Source organism: Oncorhynchus gorbuscha, linkage group LG02, assembly GCF_021184085.1.
Source record: "Oncorhynchus gorbuscha isolate QuinsamMale2020 ecotype Even-year linkage group LG02, OgorEven_v1.0, whole genome shotgun sequence".
Classification (NCBI taxonomy): domain Eukaryota; kingdom Metazoa; phylum Chordata; class Actinopteri; order Salmoniformes; family Salmonidae; genus Oncorhynchus; species Oncorhynchus gorbuscha.
In genome coordinates this window covers 4,719,260-4,732,180 of record NC_060174.1, presented here as the reverse complement: position 1 = coordinate 4,732,180, position 12,921 = coordinate 4,719,260, and the positions used below count along the sequence as shown (strand labels likewise).

At 49.9% G+C, this 12,921-nt stretch overlaps 2 protein-coding genes across 2 annotated transcripts in view; both read left to right on the top strand.

Moving 5' to 3' along the window:
- crocc2 (ciliary rootlet coiled-coil, rootletin family member 2) overlaps positions 1-2,819 on the top strand; it is a 201,131-nt gene extending 198,312 nt beyond the window's left edge. Inside the window, exons 39-40 of the mRNA XM_046292232.1 lie at positions 1,146-1,325; positions 1,785-2,819. Of these exons, the coding sequence (XP_046148188.1) occupies positions 1,146-1,325; positions 1,785-1,859 (255 nt within the window). The 3' untranslated portion in view covers positions 1,860-2,819. The remainder of the gene's footprint in view (positions 1-1,145; positions 1,326-1,784) is intronic.
- Positions 2,820-7,988: 5,169 nt separating this feature from the next.
- Positions 7,989-12,921, top strand: part of LOC123995421 (sushi, nidogen and EGF-like domain-containing protein 1) — a 163,746-nt gene continuing 158,813 nt past the window's right edge. The window contains exon 1 of the mRNA XM_046299018.1: positions 7,989-8,668. Within this exon, the coding sequence (XP_046154974.1) occupies positions 8,423-8,668 (246 nt within the window). The 5' untranslated portion in view covers positions 7,989-8,422. The remainder of the gene's footprint in view (positions 8,669-12,921) is intronic.

Here is a 12,921-nt window from a genome sequence, read left to right as displayed (position 1 = left end):
TTAATGGCACCTGTTTGAACTCGTTATCAGCATAAAAGACACCTGTCCACAACCTCAAACAGTCACACTCCAAACTCCACTATGGCCATGACAAGGAGATCAGTCATCATTACTGATATCTGAGGTTTAGAATGGAGTAAATCAAACACAGAGTGTAAAAAACATTAGGAACACTTTCTTAATATTGAGTTGCAGAACCCCTTTGGCCTGGACTCTAGAACAGCCTCAGGGATGCTGGTCCATGTCAGGGCTGGTCCATGGACTCTATAAAGTGGTCCATGTTGAGTGTTCCCACAGGGATGCTGGTCCATGGGATGCTGGGATCCCATGTTGACTCTGATGCTTCCCACAGGGATGCTGGTCCATGTTGACTCTGATGCTTCCCACAGGGATGCTGGTCCATGTTGACTCTGATGCTTCCCACAGGGATGCTGGTCCATGTTGGGCTTCCCATGCTGGTCCATGTTGACTCTGATGCTTCCCACAGGGATGCTGGTCCATGTTGACTCTGATGCTTCCCACAGGGATGCTGGTCCATGTTGACTCTGATGCTTCCCACAGGGATGCTGGTCCATGTTGACTCTGATGCTTCCCACAGGGATGCTGGTCCATGTTGACTCTGATGCTTCCAATGCTGGTTCCCATGTGTGAGATGTTACCTGGCTGTCCTTTGGGTGGTGGACCATTCTTTATACATGCACAGGAAACCCAGCAGCGTTGCAGTTTCCCACAGTTGTGTCAGGTTACCTGGCTGTCCTTTGGGTGGTGGACCATTCAAACAGGAAACCCAGCAGTGCTCAAACCGGTGCGCCTGTCACCTACTACCATACCCTGTTCAAAAGCACTTAAATCTTTTGTCTTGTCCGTTCACCCTCTGAATTTCACACTTACACAAACCATGTCTCACGGCTAAAAAAATAATTCTCTAACCCGTCTCCTTCCCTTCATCTACACTGATTGAAAAGGATTTAACAAGTGACTAGTCAATAAGGGATCGTAGCTTTCACCTGGGATTCACCTGGTCAGTCTGTCTGTCGTGGAAACAGCAGGTGTTCCTAATGTTTTGTACACTTTGCAGACGCTTTTGACCAAACATTTAAGTTGCTTGTGAGTAGTGTCATTCCATTATATCCTGTGTCCTTCAGGCCCAGATGACCCAGCTGGAACGCTCCCATGCTCAGCACCTCCTGGAGGTGACGTCCCACCATCGCCGGGAGATGGACTCGGAGACAGAGAGGCTGAGGGCGACGCAGCTACAGGCGGAGAGGGCTCTGGAGACCAGGGAGAGAGCCCATCGGCAGAGGGTCACAGTCCTGGAGGAGCAGGTACTGAATGGGTAGGGGGGAGACTCCTGCAGGTCATGCTGTCATTGGTTGGATCTGATTGGTTGGATCTGATTGGTTGGATCTGATTGGTTGGATCTGATTGGTTGGATCTGATTGGTTGGATCTCAGTGCTGTTATTGGTTGCATCCTCATTCCTCTGTCCTCTCCCCGCCTTCTCTTCAAAACGTCAGTGAGAAGCAATGAGAGATGACTTCCCTCCAACTGAGTAAGAGATGGGGGGAGGAGGAAAACCTTCTGTTATTCACCCATGTTCCCTCTCTGTCTCTGTCCCTCTCTGTGTCTGTCCCTCTCTGTGTCTTTCCCTCTCGGTCTCTGTCCCTCTCTGTGTCTGTCCCTCTCTGTGTCTTTCCCTCTCTGTCTCTCTGTCCCTCTCTGTGTCTGTCCCTCTCTGTCTCTGTCCCTCTCTGTCTCTGTGTCTCCCCTGCCCCCCTCGCCAAGGTGCTGACGCTGAAGGAGCAGTTGGACCAGGAGATGAGGAGGAGGCAGGCCTACGTCAACCAGATACTGAGATAATGGGGTGCATGCTAACCAGTGGCCCCTGGCCCCTGGAGAGGGATGGGGAGAATGACAGTATGGCATTCTGGGACAGACAGTCCTTAGTATGTATGTTACTGGGAATCAACAGAACGTACACATGTAAACACACATGTAAACACACATATAAACACACATGTAAACACACATGTACTCACACTCACATACACACACACTTAGGTACGCAAGACACACAATGACAGGCAGACACAAGCCCAACACTGGATTTCAGTAATCTGCAGAGAAACAGTGAATGTGTTGTTTCTGGCTGTGCTGGAAGCTGTTGTCAGATTATTTAAAGGATTTGCTCAGACCAGACAGGTCACACGGTGCTGCTGAGTCTGTTGCTGTTGTTGTCTCGGTTTTGTCAAATCAACACAATGTGAAGATAGAGACACACACACACACACACACACACACACACACACACACACACACACACACACACACACACACACACACACACACACACACACACACACACACACACACACACACACACACACACACACACACACACACACACACACACACACACACACACACACACACACAGACTAACCATTACTGTTGTCTCGGTATGTCTAACAACAATCCTTCCACTGTAACACTGAACCTTTACTGCAGCATGTGTTTATGTAGGTTATAATTATCAGCATTAAAACCCTTATAACCATTTTTTAATTCATTATTTCTAGTTTTTGAATTATATAATATTTGTATTGAATTGTCAATTTTCAATGATTAAACCAGTCATAAGGTGATGAGAATGATTTAGCGTGATTTAAGCGTGATTTAAATACAGAATAACAGGTTTATAGCACTGTTGTCCATTCCCATTGGCTGGCTCGGTACACTCATTAGACTGTAATTCTATTTAACTCATCACAATGAGGTTATTATGTTTGTGACAAATAAAAGACAGACTGGTTAATGCAAAAACAATCCTGAGTTTTATTCAACATATATATGTATTCATTAGATACTACGCTCCGTTGTTTTGGAAACTGTTCAAGTGCCTCTCTCTCTCTCTCTCTCTCTCTCTCTCTCTCTCTCTCTCTCTCTCTCTCTCTCTCTCTCTCTCTCTCTCCCTCTCTCCCTCTCTCTCTCTCTCTCTCTCTCTCTCTCTCTCTCTCTCTCTCTCTCTCTCTCTCTCTCTCTCTCTCTCTCTCTCTCTCTCTCTCTCTCTCTCTCTCTCTCTCTCTCTCTCTCTGTCTCTGTCTCTGTCTCTCTCTGTCTCTGTCTCTCTCTGTGTCTGTCTCTGTCTCTCTCTGTCTCTGTCTCTGTCTCTCTCTCTCTCTGTCTCTGTCTCTGTCTCTGTCTCTCTCTCTGTCTCTGTCTCTCTCTCTGTCTCTGTCTCTCTCTGTCTCTGTCTCTCTCTGTGTCTGTCTCTGTCTCTCTCTGTCTCTGTCTCTGTCTCTGTCTCTCTCTCTGTCTCTCTCTCTGTCTCTCTCTCTCTGTCTCTCTCTCTCTCTCTCTCTCTCTCTCTCTCTCTCTCTCTCTCTCTCTCTCTCTCTCTCTCTCTCTCTCTCTCTCTCTCTCTCTCTCTCTCTCTCTCTCTCTCTCTCTCTCTCTCTCTCTCTCTGTCTCTGTCTCTGTCTCTGTCTCTCTCTCTCTCTCTGTCTCTGTCTCTCTCTGTCTCTGTCTCTCTCTGTGTCTGTCTCTGTCTCTCTCTGTCTCTGTCTCTGTCTCTCTCTGTCTCTGTCTCTGTCTCTCTCTCTCTCTGTCTCTGTCTCTCTCTCTGTCTCTGTCTCTCTCTGTCTCTGTCTCTCTCTGTCTCTGTCTCTCTCTGTGTCTGTCTCTGTCTCTGTCTCTCTCTGTCTCTGTCTCTGTCTCTGTCTCTGTCTCTGTCTCTCTCTCTCTCTCTCTCTCTCTCTCTCTCTCTCTCTCTCTCTCTCTCTCTCTCTCTCTCTCTCTCTCTCTCTCTCTCTCTCTCAATTCAATTCAAGGGCTTTATTGGCATGGGAAACATGTGTTAACATTGCCAAAGCAAGTGAGGTAGACAACATACAAAGTGAATATATAAAGTGAAAAACAACTCAAATTAACAGTAAACATTACACATACAGAAGTTTAAAAACAGTAAAGACATTACAAATGTCATATTATATATATATATATACAATGTACAAATAGTTAAAGGACACAAGATCAAATTAATAAGCATAAATATGGGTTGTATTTACAATGGTGTTTGTTCTTCACTGGTTGCCCTTTTCTCGTGGCAGCAGGTCACAAATCTTGCTGCTGTGATGGCACACTGTGGAATTTCACCCAAAAGATATGGGAGTTTTTCAAAATTGGATTTGTTTTCGAATTCTTTGTGGATCTGTGTAATCTGGGGGAAATATGTCTCTCTAATATCTATAATCTCTATAATCTCTCTCTCTCTCTCTCTCTCTCTCTCTCTCTCTCTCTCTCTCTCTGTCTCTCTCTGTCTCTCTCTGTCTCTCTCTCTCTCTCTCTCTCTCTCTCTCTCTCTCTCTCTCTCTCTCTCTCTCTCTCTCTCTCTCTGTCTCTCTCTGTCTCTCTCTCTCTCTCTGTCTCTCTCTCTCTCGAAAAGAAAGATATGTCACACATTAAAATTTGTACACTAGATGACAAATTAGTTTTTGCTGTATTGTTGGCACACTTTTGTTGACTGATCATAAACCGCTTTGTGTTTGTTTCCTTTGCTGTGGTTTGCTAATTTAACTCAATAACTCAATAAAGGTTATTAAAGGGTTTAGTAGAGAGACAGAGGAAGCTTTCCAGAGTCAGGACAGCCTCCATAACATGTATCTCTCCTTGCCTAGTTACTTTACCCCTACCCTTATCTACACAGCTACCTCAATTACCTCATGCCCCTGTTAGTACCTCATACCCCTGTTATTGCCTGGTACCCCTGTTATTACCTCGTACCTCTGTTAATATCTCATACCTCTGTTATTACCTCATACCCTTGTTATTACCTCATACCCCTGTTATTGCCTCGTACCCCTGTTATTACCTGGTACCCCTGTTATTACCTCGTACCCCTGTTATTACCTGGTACCCCTGTTATTACCTCGTACCCCTGTTATTACCTCGTACCCCTGTTATTGCCTCGTACCCCTGTTATTACCTCGTACCCCTGTCATTACCTCGTACCCCTGTTATTACCTCATACCCCTGTTATTACCTCGTACCTCAAATAAAATCAAATCAAATTTTATTTGTCACATACACATGGTTAGCAGATGTTAATGCGAGTGTAGCGAAATGCTTGTGCTTCTAGTTCCGACAATGCAGTGATAACCAACAAGTAATCTAACTAACAATTCCAAAACTACTGTCTTATACACAGTGTAAGGGGATAAGGAACATGTACATAAGGATATATGAATGAGTGATGGTACAGAGCAGCATACAGTAGATGGTATCGAGTACAGTATATACATATGAGATGAGTGTGTAGACAAAGTAAACAAAGTGGCATAGTTAAAGTGGCTAGTGATACATGTGTTACATAAGGATGCAGTCGATGATGTTGAGTACAGTATATACATATGCATATGAGATGAATAATGTAGGGTAAGTAACATTATATAAGGTAGCATTGTTTAAAGTGGCTAGTGATATATTTACATCATTTCCCATCAATTCCCATTATTAAAATGGCTGGAGTTGGGTCAGTGTCAATGACAGTGTGTTGGCAGCAGCCACTCAATGTTAGTGGTGGCTGTTTAACAGTCTGATGGCCTTGAGATAGAAGCTGTTTTTCAGTCTCTCGGTCCCAGCTTTGATGCACCTGTACTGACCTCGCCTTCTGGATGATAGCGGGGTGAACAGGCAGTGGTTCGGGTGGTTGATGTCCTTGATGATCTTTATGGCCTTCCTGTAACAACGGGTGGTGTAGGTGTCCTGGAGGGCAGGTAGTTTGCCCCCGGTGATGCGTTGTGCAGTCCTCACTACCCTCTGGAGAGCCTTACGGTTGAGGGCGGAGCAGTTGCCGTACCAGGCGGTGATACAGCCCGCCAGGATGCTCTCGATTGTGCATCTGTAGAAGTTTGTGAGTGCTTTTGGTGACAAGCCGAATTTCTTCAGCCTCCTGAGGTTGAATAGGCGCTGCTGCGCCTTCTTCACGACGCTGTCAGTGTGAGTGGACCAATTCAGTTTGTCTGTGATGTGTATGCCGAGGAACTTAAAACTAGCTACCCTCTCCACTACTGTTCCATCGATGTGGATAGGGGGGTGTTCCCTCTGCTGTTTCCTGAAGTCCACAATCATCTCCTTAGTTTTGTTGACGTTGAGTGTGAGGTTATTTTCCTGACACCACACTCCGAGGGCCCCCACCCCCACCCTCACTACCTCTGTTATTACCTTGTACCCCTACACATCAACTCGGTACTGGTACCCTGTGTATTTAGCCATGCTATTACCTCGTACCCCTGTACACCGACCTTGTACTGCTACCCCCTGTATATAGCCATGTTATTACTGACCTTGTACTGCTACCCCCTGTATATAGCCATGTTATTACTGACCTTGTACTGCTACCCCCTGTATATAGCCATGTTATTACTTACCTTGTACTGCTACCCCCTGTATATAGCCATGTTATTACTGACCTTGTATTACTGACCTACCCCCTGTATATAGCCATGTTATTACTGACCTTGTACTGCTACCCCTGTATATAGCCATGTTATTACTGACCTTGTACTGCTACCCCTGACCTGTATACCCCTGTAGCCATGTTATTACCCTGTACACCGACCTTGTACTGCTACCCCTGTATATAGCCATGTTATTACTGACCTTGTACTGCTACCCCCTGTATATAGCCATGTTATTACTGACCTTGTACTGCTACCCCCTGTATATAGCCATGTTATTACTGACCTTGTACTGCTACCCCTGTATATAGCCATGTTATTACTGACCTTGTACTGCTACCCCTGTATATAGCCATGTTATTACTGACCTTGTACTGCTACCCCCTGTATATAGCCATGTTATTACTGACCTTGTACTGCTACCCCCTGTATATAGCCATGTTATTACTGACCTTGTACTGCTACCCCCTGTATATAGCCATGTTATTACTGACCTTGTACTGCTACCCCCTGTATATAGCCATGTTATTACTGACCTTGTACTGCTACCCCCTGTATAAAGCCATGTTAATACCTCGTACCCCTGTACACCGACCTTGTACTGCTACCCCCTGTATATAGCCATGTTAATACCGACCTTGTACTGCTACCCCCTGTATATAGCCATGTTAATACCTGGTTTAAACATACTCTGATATGCCTAGGTAGATGCACAGAGTCAAGTTTCGATGAGAGGAGCGCTGGCCGTCTTGTAGCGTGTAACCTGTTCAGTCTGACACGCTAAGGTGCGCTATCTGTGTAGACTCAGAGTGAAAGGGTTAAGCCAAAGAGGAGAGGGAGAAGCCTTGTCAGAGTTTCTGGAGCACTCCTTTGATTATCATAGGTCCGCCCAGTAGTTATCCAGTTACCGGCCTCTCCTCTACCATTGGCCGACATTCCCTCATTATGCGAGGTAGTGAATCCCAAGGGGGGGTGGGGCCTAGCAGAGCTGAAAGAACTCCTTTGGCAGGCAGAATAGAGCTTTTATTGAGGGTATTGCTAACCCTAACCATCAGGGACCAAATCGCTGGGATTGTAAAAAATAAAAAAATATCATTCTGCTCCCCCTTTTTCTTTCAGTCTTTCCCTCAGTTTATCTCTGTGAGACGGAGCAGCAGCACAGCTTTACGAACCAACGAAGCACCCAGCAGCAAGCAGCAAGCAGCGAGGCAAGCAGAATGCAAGGAATCTATCCCCTTGTCTCAGACAAACAGCACAACTAAGAGCGAGAGGGAGAGAGAGAGAGAGAGAGAGAGAGAGAGCGAGAGAGCGAGAGAGCGAGAGAGAGAGCGAGAGAGAGAGAGAGAGAGAGAGAGAGAGAGAGAGAGAGAGAGAGAGAGAGAGAGAGAGAGAGAGAGAGAGAGAGAGGGAGAGAGAGAGGGAGAGAGAGGGAGAGAGAGAGCGAGAGGGAGAGAGAGAGAGAGAGAGAGAGAGTGAGAGGGCGAGAGAGGGAGGGAGAGCGAGAGAGAGAGGGAGGGAGGGAGACCGAGAAAGAGCGAGAGAGAGAGGGAGGGAGACCGAGAGAGAGAGAGAGAGAGAGAGAGAGGGAGGGAGACCGAGAGAGAGAGAGAGAGAATGCAGGAGAAGATTTAAAGGGCTGCTGTTGCTGCAGCTGTGAAAGAAGGTTCCTGTTCTGCAGATACCCCAGGTGTTCTGCTACCCTACCCTCTGATAACCCAGGTGTTCTGCTACCCTACCCTCTGATACCCCAGGTGTTCTGTTACCCTACCCTGTGATACCCTCTGCCTGTTGTGACTGTCCCTGTCACCTCAGTCCCTGGGAGAGAGAGAGAAAGGAAGAAGGACAGAGAGAGAAGCAACACTAAAGATTTAAAGAGCTGCTGGTGTAGAAGACGAGATACTGTCCTTCCCTGTCCTCTCCTGTCCTGCTGCCTGCCTAGAGGCTGAAGCTGAGAGTCTGAGGGCCATGGTGAAGATGTCTGGAGCTGACCTGGTACCTGGAGCCCTGCTACCCTGCCTCTGCACCCTGCTCTGCCTGAACCTGCTGCTCCTCCCTGGGACCGTCGAGCCGGGGGTACCCCTGGAGGACTTCTACCCCTTTGGCCAGGACTCGGGGGACTCCCAGACCATCTCCCAGGACGATGGCGGCTCGGGGCTGGTGGAGATCTCTGTTGCATTCCCCTTCTTCGGTGACAGGCACTCTGGACTCTACGTGAGTAAAGGGGAGCGGAGTGTGCGACTTATGCAAGAGAATGTTTCAGTCATGATAACCCGGTGCCTCCAGCACTATGTGGGTGTGAAAATGGTGTGTTGGTGGGATTGGGGGGGGGCCGAGAGTGTGTATGTAGGGGGGGGGGCTGAGAGTGTGTATGTGGGGGGGGGGGGCCCAAGAGTGTGTATGTGTGTGGGGGGGCCGAGTGTGTATGTGTGTGGGGGGCCCGAGAGTGTGTATGTGTGTGTGGGGGGGGGGCGAGAGTGTGTATGTGTGTGTGGGGGGGGGGGCCCGAGAGTGTGTATGGGGGGGCCGAGATTGTGTATGTGGGGGGGGGCTGAGAGTGTATGTAGGGGGGCTGAGAGTGTGTATGTGGGGGGGGGCTGAGAGTGTGTATGTGGGGTGGGGACTGAGAGTGTGTATGTGGGGTGGGGGTGAGAGTGTGTATGTGGGGGGCTGAGAGTGTGTATGTGGGGTGGGGGGCTGAGAGTGTGTATGTAGGGGGGCTGAGAGTGTGTATGTGGGGGGGGGCTGAGTGTGTCTGTGGGGGGCTGAGAGTGTGTATGTGGGGTGGGGACTGAGAGTGTGTATGTGGGGTGGGGGTGAGAGTGTGTATGTGGGGGGCTGAGAGTGTGTATGTGGGGGGGACTGAGAGTGTGTATGTGGGGTGGGGGTGAGAGTGTGTATGTGGGGGGGGACTGAGAGTGTGGGGGGACTGAGTTTGTATGTGGGGTGGGGGTGAGAGTGTGTATGTGAGGGGGGCTGAGAGTGTGTATGTGGGGTGGGGGTGAGAGTGTATGTGGGGGGGGCTGAGAGTGTGTATGTGGGGGGGGCTGAGAGTGTGTATGTGGGGGTGGCTGAGAGTGTGTATGTGGGGTGGGGGTTAGAGTGTGTATGTGGGGGGGCTGAGAGTGTATGTGGGGGGGATGAGAGTGTGGGGGGGCTGAGAGTGTATGTGGGGGCTGAGAGTGTGTATGTGGGGGGGCTGAGAGTGTATGTGGGGGGGGGCTGAGAGTGTATGTGGGGGGCTGAGAGTGTGTATGTGGGGGGGCTGAGAGTGTGTATGTGGGGGGGGGGGCTGAGAGTGTATGTGGGGGGATGAGAGTGTGGATGTGGGGGCTGAGAGTGTGTATGTGGGGGGGGGCTGAGAGTGTATGTGGGGGGGGCTGAGAGTGTGTATGTGGGGGGGGCTGAGAGTGTGTATGTGGGGGAGGGGGCTGAGAGTGTGTATGTGGGGGGGCTGAGAGTGTGTATGTGGGGGGGGCTGAGAGTGTGTATGTGGGGGGGGGGGCTGAGAGTGTGTATGTGGGTGGGGGGGGCTGAGAGTGTGTATGTGGGGGGGGGGGCTGAGAGTGTGTATGTGGGGGGGGGGGCTGAGAGTGTATGTGGGGGGCTGAGAGTGTGTATGTGGGGGGACTGAGAGTGTGTATGTGGGGGGGACTGAGAGTGTATGTAGGGGGGTGAAAATGGTGTGTTGGGGGGCTTAGAGTGTGGGGGGACTGAGAGTGTGTATGTGGGGTGGGGACTGAGAGTGTGTATGTGGGGGGGGCTGAGAGTGTGTATGTGGGGGGGACTGAGAGTGTGGGGGGACTGAGTTTGTATGTGGGGTGGGGGTGAGTGTGTATGTGGGGGGGCTGAGAGTGTGTATGTGGGGTGGGGGTGAGAGTGTGTATGTGGGGGGGGCTGAGAGTGTGTATGTGGGGTGGGGGTGAGAGTGTGTATGTGGGGGGCTGAGAGTGTGTATGTGGGGGGGGACTGAGAGTGTGTATGTGGGGTGGGGGTTAGAGTGTGTATGTGGGAGGGGTGAAAATGGTGTGTTGGGGGGGCTGAGAGTGTGGGGGGCTGAGAGTGTGTATGTGGGGGGGCTGAGAGTGTGTATGTGGGGGGGGCTGAGAGTGTATGTGGGGGGGCTGAGAGTGTGTATGTGGAGGGGGGACTGAGAGTGTGTATGTGGGGGGGACTGAGAGTGTATGTAGGGGGGTGAAAATGGTGTGTTGGGGGGCTTAGAGTGTGGGGGGACTGAGAGTGTGTATGTGGGGTGGGGACTGAGAGTGTGTATGTGGGGGGCTGAGAGTGTGTATGTGGGGGGGACTGAGAGTGTGGGGGACTGAGTTTGTATGTGGGGTGGGGGTGAGTGTGTATGTGGGGGGGGCTGAGAGTGTGTATGTGGGGTGGGGGTGAGAGTGTGTATGTGGGGGGGCTGAGAGTGTGTATGTGGGGTGGGGGTGAGAGTGTGTATGTGGGGGGGCTGAGAGTGTGTATGTGGGGGGACTGAGAGTGTGTATGTGGGGTGGGGGTTAGAGTGTGTATGTGGGGGGTGAAAATGGTGTGTTGGGGGGGGCTGAGAGTGTGGGGGTTAGAGTGTGTATGTGGGGGGGGTGAAAATGGTGTGTTGGGAGGGCTGAGAGTGTGGGGGGGTTAGAGTGTGTATGTGGGGGGGGTGAAAATGGTGTGTTGGGGGCTGAGAGTGTGTGGGGGGGGTTAGAGTGTATGTGGGGGGGCTGAGAGTGTGTATGTGGGGGGGGCTGAGAGTGTATGGGGGGGTGAGGGTGTATGGGGGCGGGGCTGAGAGTGTGTATGTGGGGTGGGGGTGAGAGTGTGTATGTGGGGGGGCTGAGAGTGTGTATGTGGGGGGACTGAGAGTGTGTATGTGGGGTGGGGGTTAGAGTGTGTATGTGGGGGGGTGAAAATGGTGTGTTGGGGGGCTGAGAGTGTGGGGGGTTAGAGTGTGTATGTGGGGGGTGAAAATGGTGTGTTGGGAGGGCTGAGAGTGTGGGGGGTTAGAGTGTGTATGTGGGGGGGTGAAAATGGTGTGTTGGGGGGCTGAGAGTGTGTGGGGGGGTTAGAGTGTATGTGGGGGGCTGAGAGTGTGTATGTGGGGGGGCTGAGAGTGTATGGGGGGGAGGGTGTATGGGGGCGGGGGCTGAGAGTGTGTATGTGTGGGGGGACTGAGAGTGTGTATGTGGGGGCTGAGAGTGTGTCTGTGGGGGTGAGAGTGTGTATGTGGGGGGACTGAGAGTGTGTACGTGGGGGGCTGAGAGTGGGTGGGGCTGAGAGTGTGTACGTGGGGGGGGCTGAGATTGTGGGTGGGGGATGAGAGTGTATGTGGGGGGCTGAGAGTGTGTATGTGGGGGGCTGAGAGTGTTATGTGGGGGGCGAGGCTGAGAGTGGGGGGGCTGAGAGTGTTATGTGGGGGAGGCTGAGTCTGTATGGGGAGGGCTGAGAGTGTGTGGGGGAGCTGAGAGTGTGTGTATTGGACACACAGGGTTCAATACACACCCTGGTTCAGGGTTGTGTAAGACCACTGGGAGAAGGGCTCTGTTACATATCAGAGCAGTGTGTGTGTGTGTGTGTGTGTGTGTGTGTGTGTGTGTGTGTGTGTGTGTGTGTGTGTGTGTGTGTGTGTGTGTGTGTGTGTGTGTGTGTGTGTGTGTGTGTGTGTGTGTGTTTTAACTATACTAAGTCCTTACAAGAATAGTAAACAAACAACTGGGGACATTTTGGGGGGTTTAGGGTTAAGGTTAGAATTAGTTTTAGGGTTAGAGTTACTTTAAGGGCTAGGATTAGGGTTAGGGTTAGGAGCTAGGATGAGATTTAGGGTTAGTGTAAAGACTTCGTCTGTTGAATGAAGAGAGTCAGACCGAAATGCAGCGTGTAGGTTACTCATGACCTTAATGAAAGTATCGCGCTACATGAAATAACTGAACTAAATACAATAAAACAACAGAACGGAACGTGAAACTAATTACAGCTTATCTGGTGACTACAACACAGAGAGAGGAACAAACACCCACAAAATACAAAGCGAACTCAGGCTACCTAAATACGGTTCCCAATCAGAGACAACGATAAGCACCTGACTCCAATTGAGAATCGCCTCAGGCAGCCAAGCCTATACAACACCCCTAATTAGCCGCGATCCCAAATACTACAAACCCCAATACGAAAAGCAACATATAAACCCATGTCACACCCTGGCCTACCCAAACATATAACAAAAACACAAAATACAATGACCAGGGCGTGACAGTTAGGAGCTAGGATTAGATTTAGGGTTAGGAGCTAGGATTAGATTTAGGGTTTGGAGCTAGGATTAGGTTTAGGGTTAGGGTTAGGAGCTAGGGTTATGAGCTAGGATTAAGTTTAGGGTTAGGAACTAGGATTAGGTTTAATGTTAGGGTAAGGAGCTAGGTTTAGGGTTAGGGTTAGGAGCGAGGGTTAGGTTTAGGGTTAGGAACTAGGTTTAGGGTTAG